This window comes from Montipora foliosa, chromosome 6, assembly GCF_036669935.1.
Source record: "Montipora foliosa isolate CH-2021 chromosome 6, ASM3666993v2, whole genome shotgun sequence".
NCBI classification, from domain to species: Eukaryota; Metazoa; Cnidaria; class Anthozoa; order Scleractinia; family Acroporidae; genus Montipora; species Montipora foliosa.
Genome location: NC_090874.1, coordinates 10,955,126 through 10,962,625, shown reverse-complemented (window position 1 = coordinate 10,962,625; position 7,500 = coordinate 10,955,126). Strand labels below are relative to the sequence as shown.

The window sequence follows — 7,500 nt, the reverse complement described above, 5'->3', positions numbered from 1 at the left end:
AGGATAACGAAAAAAAACAAAGGAATTGATGACTGGAAATAGATAATTATCATTATTATTGAAAACTGGACATGCAACAAATATTTATAAATAGTACTTAATTAATACTGAGCAACATAGTATGTTTGAGTACCTTTTTGAACAAATTTTTAGACGGTTTACTGCGAGTTTCCAGTGGAATGTTATTCCAAAAGTATCTGCCAATAACAGACGGGCAAAAGCTCCTTAAGTTAGTTCGAAATGATTCAATCACAACTAGATCAGAAGAAGCACTACGAGTACTATATCTATGTTGCTCAGAGTCAGAGTGAAAGTAGGAAACTTATTCCAATATAGGAAATTATAAAAAAAGCAGGCAAGTAATAAGTTTGACAATATCAGGGAATTTCAGTAAACGTAAGAATGCATAATGAGAAGTAAAATGGGTTCCATTAAAGGAACAACATCAATAATTCGAAGGGCCTTGTTTCTTATTTTGTAACTGATTTATCTACTGGAGAATAAGGTGCAATATAGGAGGAATGCTTCAACAGTATGCCCTACCTAATATTTAATTACTACTTTGCTTAATTAATTCATTAGAAGACGGTCCCAGCCCTTGAATTTTCGGTTTGAAAAAAAGAAAGAAAGGTTTATTAATATTTAACTCTTAAGACAAAGGAAATTAAGATTCAACTTTTCTGTAAGCCGTAATGGGAAAAGAATAACCGTTCGATGTAAAAAACGCTAAAACTTCAACCGTTAACCGTATAAGCCACACTACCCTATTGAGACCCTCATATAATGCACTGATCCTAATTAGGGACTACTAGAGACAGAACCTGGTATACAATTTGTCACTTTGGATTTTCAACTACTACTATCCGTAAATAGGAGCAAGACATTACTTTCTTTTGAAACAAAAAGACGCCGCCAATAGTTTTTGAAACCAAAACCCGCCAAAGTGGCTTAAAGTTGACCGTTCTTCAAATGTCATGTGATTTTGATAGTGCACAAAAAAGAGTTCCTCCTTTCTCAACTCTTTCTACCTCTTTCGAAGAAAGAGACCAAATACTATGAAAACAATCTGCTCGTACGATTGCTTTCCCTATAAAATACAAGACAAATCATTGTACATTTTCAGTTCACCCCTAAAAACTGCTAGTAATAGCAGGAATGCATAATCCAGCGAAAGCTTCTAATATAATGCTATACTCAAAAAGACATCTTTTTGTCTATCATTAGTAAACGAGGTAATTTTCACTGAACTGCAATCAATTATTACATGAATAAAATGGAATTTATCGAAAACCAAAACATACCAAAGCGACTTAAGTTGATGGCTCCTCAAATGTCATATGATTTTGGTAGTGTGCAAGAAGAACCTCCTCGCTGCTCAACTCCTCCTGGCAAAGCCAACAGCTGTGTTTTTCCCCCTGGTTCGAACGACGTTCTCGGGTAATGCAGGGGTGATGTATTTCTACTTCCAGTTCATTTGTACTTGCAGAACGTTTTTGAGGTTTTTCATATTTTCTGACACTTTTTCTGCCGCGAAAAGGCCCTCCGCACTCCTTACGTTCGTAACGTTGCTCTCCAGTATGTAATCTTTCATGTGTGGTTAAACTTACTGCTTGGGTAAAACACTTGTCACAATGTTTGCATTCGTAAGGCTTCTCTCCAGTATGGACTCTTTCATGTTCCCTTAAATGTCCTTTTCGGCTAAAACATTTGCCACAATGTTTGCATTTGTAAGGCTTCTCTCCAGTATGGACTCTTTCATGTCTGGTTAAATTCCCTGCTACGCTAAAACACTTGCCACATTGTTGGCATGCATAAGGCTTCTCTCCAGTATGGACTCTTTCATGTTCCCTTAAATGTACTTTTACCGTAAAACATTTGCCACATTGTTTGCATTCGTAAGGCTTCTCTCCAGTATGGACTCTTTCATGTTTTCTTAAATTTCCTGCTACGCTAAAACACTTGCCACATTGTTTGCATTCATAAGGCTTCTCTCCAGTATGGACTCTTTCATGTTCCCTTAAATGTCCTTTTACGCTAAAACACTTGCCACATTGTTTGCATTCGTAAGGCTTTTCTCCAGTATGGACTCTTTCATGTTTCCTTAAACGTCCTGTGTCGCTAAAACAGTTGCCACAGTATTTGCATTCCCAAGGCTTCTCTCCAGTATGGACTCTTTCATGTCTTCTTAAACTTCCTGCTACGCTAAAACACTTGCCACATTGTTTGCATTCGTAAGGCTTCTCTCCAGTATGGACTCTTTCATGTCTTCTTAAACTTCCTGCTACGCTAAAACACTTGCCACATTGTTTGCATGCATAAGGCTTCCCTCCAGTATGGACTCTGCCATGTTCCCTTAAATGTCCTTTTTCGCTATAAGATTTGCCACATTGTTTGCATTCGTAAGGCTTCTCTCCAGTATGGACTCTTTCATGTTTTCTTAAATTTCCTGCTACGCTAAAACACTTGCCACATTGTTTGCATTCATAAGGCTTCTCTCCAGTATGGACTCTTTCATGTCTTCTTAAACTTCCTGCTACGCTAAAACACTTGCCACATTGTTTGCATTCGTAAGTCTTGTCTCCAGTATGGATTCTGTAATGTCTCCTTAAAAGTCCTGCTTGGCAAAACAACTTGCAGCACCGCTTGCACTGATACCGCGTCTCTCCAATATTCGCATTTTTAAGTTTGGTTTGTTTTCCGCGTTTCGTAGGAAAGCTGATTTGTTTGCACTGAGAACCCATGTTAGCTTGACGACTATTCTCGCGCGTAACTGATAATGACATCATTCTTGTGATCTCATCAGACACTAAACTAAAACGAAAGCGGAAAAAATATCAATACTATTTTTCGAAAGTTAAAACTTATTTTCGACACTCTGAACGAGACTGAAGTGGATTTACATGCACTTCTCCCAAAACTTCATTTCGTAACTGAAAAAATACTAATGATAATGGTGATAACATCATTTCACCTCGGATTTACAAGAGTAGCTGTAGCTGTAGCTGTAATTTCATCAATCATAATTTCATCAAGAAAAAAAAAATCATATATTATATACTGTACATTAAAATACCTATTCCTATACAACTACATTGATGTTGGAAAGAAATTTGGCATATTTCAGTTCTGAACTCGTTCAAGGACGTTGATGACCTCAGGTCCTCTGTTAGTTTGTTTCACATGTTTGCAGAAATGTATCTGAGGGAATGTAGACCAATTTAAGTGGTTGTGTTAACGTATGGGATAACAAGTTTCCTTGATCCTCGTAGGTTGCGTTCAGTATTCCTCATTTGAAAAAGACCACGTATGTACTTCGGCATCGTTTCAAACTGAATTGCCTTAAAAACTGTTTTCATCATGTCTTGGCACCTAATACCATACAGATCACTAGAATTAAGTTTGTTCAGTAGCTCCTGTTAATGCAGAGACTTCTCGTCCAGAACAATCCTGAGCGCCCTTTTGTTAAGATTCTCTAATTTATTTCTATTTCGAGCCCCGCAAAAGTGTCACACTGCTGAGCAACATCTAAAATATGGAACAATGAAGGCCTTATAAAGTTTACATTTTGTATCTGTCGGTACTGTGTTTCGGAAAGGGGAAATTACATTAATTTGATTGTTGACCTTTGTACAAATGTTTTTTACATGGCTGTTAAACTGCAGATTCTTATCAATATTCACTCCTAAAAGGTCGATGTTGTCTTTGACCGGAATATTAGTGTCAGGTGTATCAGGTCTAGTTTGTATTCCCTAAAATCATTGCTTGATATTTATCAGGATTTGTAATCATACCATTCATACCACACCATTGGTCAGCTTCGAGAAGTTGGCAATGAAGTTTCATTTCTAACTTCACTGGATCTTTATCCGAGGCATAAATTTGTTCATCGTCAGCATAAGCATTGATAAGACTCCTTTCAGGAAGTAAAAGAGATCATTCATAAATACATTGTAGAAAAGGGGTCCAAGGACGGATCCCTAAGGTACCCCTTTTATAACCGGCAGCCAAGAAGAAAACTTATCGCCTACTTTAACTCTCTGTGTTCTTCCAGACAAGTAGTTTCGCAACAGAGCAACGCCGTTTTCGGCCACTCCGTACGCATTCAACTTAGCTAGCAGCAACTCGTGTGGTACACTGTACACAATTAAAGGCCTTGGAAAACTCTAAAGATATCACAGCAACTAGTTCTTTATTATCTAAGCCAGCCCTCCAATCTTCTGTTAGACGCAGCAGTGTACTCTCACAGCTATAATTCTTGCGATATGCAGAAATGAAGTCAGACAGTATATCTTTGTGATAATAGCAGTGATTTATCAGTAGATTTATTAGCCGCGAGAGTATCCAATAAAAAGGCTCTCACTCTGATCAAGTCCATGCTACAAAGTTGCAGTAAGTGGTGAAATTTTAAAACTTTCAATACTATTTCATAAATATTACAGTAAAAATATGTCTTAAAAAGAAATGAAATGATTGTAGGAACATGCCAATCACACAGAGCAAGGGGAGGAGGTGATGAAAGCTTAATTCCCAGATGAACATTAAAACTATAGAAGAAATACGAGAGTTACATAGGAGAAGCAAACGAGGAGATTATTCTGTGAAAGTTTTAGAATACCTTGACCAGTTGGACGGGTTTTGCTAAAAGCAGGCCCGCGGCCCAGCGGCCCGCGGCCCACGGCCCGCCACGGCCCAGCGGCCCGGCGGCCCGGCGGCCCGGCGGCCCGAAGGCCCAGCGGCCCGCGGCCCACGGCCCGCGACGGCCAGGCGGCCCGGAGGCCCGGTGGCCTACACAGTTTTGTTGTCCAGCGGTAAATCCACGCGCATGCACAGCTTTGCATCGGGTTTGGGCGCGCAAATGAAAGACGGTGAGTTTGAATTCGTTTACCATTTTAATGATCATTTTAATCCTTTTCGATCCTTTCTTTCGTTGCATGTTGCTAAGTGAAAAACGTTGTTATTCTCTGTTGTTTTCGTCTGTTTACAACAACAAACAGAAACAAGGATTCAAATGATTAAAATGGTAAACGAATAGGCCATTTCCGAAATCATATCCGCCTCCTCTTCAAAGCGAGTCTAAGTGCAAAGCTTTTGTGATAGTAATTAGTTCTACTTTACATATGAATGAAAACTAATTTTCATAAGAAAAACTTCGCACTTAGACTCGCCTTGAAGAGGAGGCAGACATGAACTCGGAAATGGCCTATTCAAACTCACCGTCGTCCCTTTTGCACGCCCAAACCCGATGCAGATCTGTGCATGCGCGTGGATTTACGCTGGACAAAAAAACTGTGGAAAACAGGACTGGGCTACCGGGCCTCCGGGCCGCCGGGCCGCCGGGCCGTCGCGGGCCGCTGGGCCGCTGGGCCGTCGGGCCGACGGGCCGCTGGGCCGTGGCGGGCCGTGGGCCGCGGGCCGCTGGGCCGCGGGCCTGCTTTTAGCAAAACCCCAGTTGGACATGATATATTTTAATGCTTTCAATCAAGGCACCAGCGCCAAAGCAAATGAGTTCCAACTATTAAAAAAAAAAAGATCTCATACTTTGGAGAAGGAACCCTTATCAGGTAATGACAGCCAGGCCAACTGACCTCAATTTATGACTCATCAGGGATTGTCGATCGATGAGAAGCTGCAGTCTGTACTGTCAAAGAGATCAACATGCTGCAAATGCTTGGTCTGCGATTTTAAATACTAGTAACTGCAAAAATAGTTACATAACCTCTATTTTGCAAAAAGAATAAATCTTTTCATAACACCTCAAAGCCATTGCTAACATTTTAAAGTCTTTTGCTAATTTTGGAAAGGTTATTAAAAAGGAAATTCCTCAAGGGAACCGCACCCCCTCTTTCTACTTCAGGGGTAATTTCTCTATCACCTGCCACCTCAAATGAAATCTGGAGTTTTATTAGCAGTACGAATGCCAATAAATCTCCTGGCCTATACGGTCTACCTGTCAATATAATCTAGGAATTTATTTATCAGAACCTTTCGCATCACAATGCCTATGCAGATTTTTGGAAGAGTCCAAGATTCCCTACCCACTTCTTTGCACTATGCGTACCCTTATCTCTATCACTGAGAATTCTATTAACTAAGCTCAATAATCAATGCATGCATGTAAGAGGTATTGTGCATCAATGGTAAGTCCTGTTTACCCTACACAGAACAATTTGTATGTGCAAATGGTCAGAATTCAACTTGTGGTGTTCCACAAAGCTCTTCTTTAGGACCCCTTCCAGTCTCACGAAATTAGGTGAGTGTACAAACGTTTCACATATGTGATGATGATACTAACCTTTACAGCTATACCTTGAGGCAACCTTAAATCTGTCGCCAAATGTATGAAGTGTACCTTACCAGCTTAGGACTTAGCACCTCAAAAACTAATTTTATTCTCTTTCACTCAGAAAACCAACGCCTAATCAGTCTTTCAGTGTTAAAGTTCATTATGAATACAATGAACAAGTTGATTCTGCTATATACCTGGGTATAATATTTGATGCCAAATTAAGATAGGGAATCATGTTAATGAACTCTGTCTAAAGAGCTATCGAAGACTGTGGGTATCTTATCAAAAGTGAGACACTATTATATTCTTGTTACATGTTTATGCTTTATTGCTTACTTATTTATCCTTTTCTATCGGTAATTTACGGTGTCCATGTTAGGAGCATCTTAAATGTCAATCTTTATATAACTTTTGTCAACACTATCCAATATGGTTTATGCTATTGTTTATTGGCTCATGGGTTTGGAATTCTTTGCCCAGCTCTGTTACTAAGTAAGAATCTATTTCTCTATTTCATAGGTGATAACACTACACAATTAAGAACTCTAATTGCTTAACTGTTATTCTTTTTAATTATCCAGCTTAGGGCATGTCATATGAAGAATCCTAAATCACATTCTGCACCTTTCTTCAAGTCATTCAATCTACCAGTAATTAATCTTGATGATATCACAAAATTACAGGTAGTTGCCTTTGTTTACCAGTGGTCACACAGACTGTGTTAATGAATCTTTTAATTTCACCTCTTCATTTCATTCTTATCCCAAAGGGCAGTCATCTAATGTCAATCTTTATTTAACTTTGGTTAATAATATCCAATATTGTGTTAAGCTTGTGCATTTGTAATTCTTTGCCCAGTTCTGTTACCATGTACTAAATAAAAATCCCTTTCTCTATTTCATAGGTGATAACACTATACAGCAGGGCTTTCAAAAAAAATTTGAGTAGGTGTCTACCCATATGAGAGTAGGCAGCTGTGGAAATAAGCCGGGGGTGCCATGCTCCTCCAGAGAATTTTGAAATCAAGAAGCTTGGAAATACAATTTTCAGCTTTCTGGGCATCAAAATTAGCAAAGGTAATGACAAAATATTTATGAGCAAAATGAACATGATTTTTTACATTTACAAGACTTTCAGTTCATTCAAAGGCAATGAAAGAGTTATTAAAATAAAGTGGAATGAAAAAGCATTGACTTCTGCGATTAATATACTTC

General features: G+C 38.9%; 1 protein-coding gene across 1 annotated transcript in view; it reads right to left on the bottom strand.

Annotated features, from left to right (window-relative positions):
* Positions 1-7,500, bottom strand: part of LOC138005029 (zinc finger protein 721-like) — a 28,673-nt gene that overhangs the window by 18,817 nt on the left and 2,356 nt on the right. The window contains exons 3-4 of the mRNA XM_068851320.1: positions 3,792-3,913; positions 1,313-2,811 (exon numbers count right to left, since the gene is read on the bottom strand). Coding sequence (XP_068707421.1) covers positions 1,313-2,811; positions 3,792-3,808 — 1,516 coding nt within the window. The 5' untranslated portion in view covers positions 3,809-3,913. The remainder of the gene's footprint in view (positions 1-1,312; positions 2,812-3,791; positions 3,914-7,500) is intronic.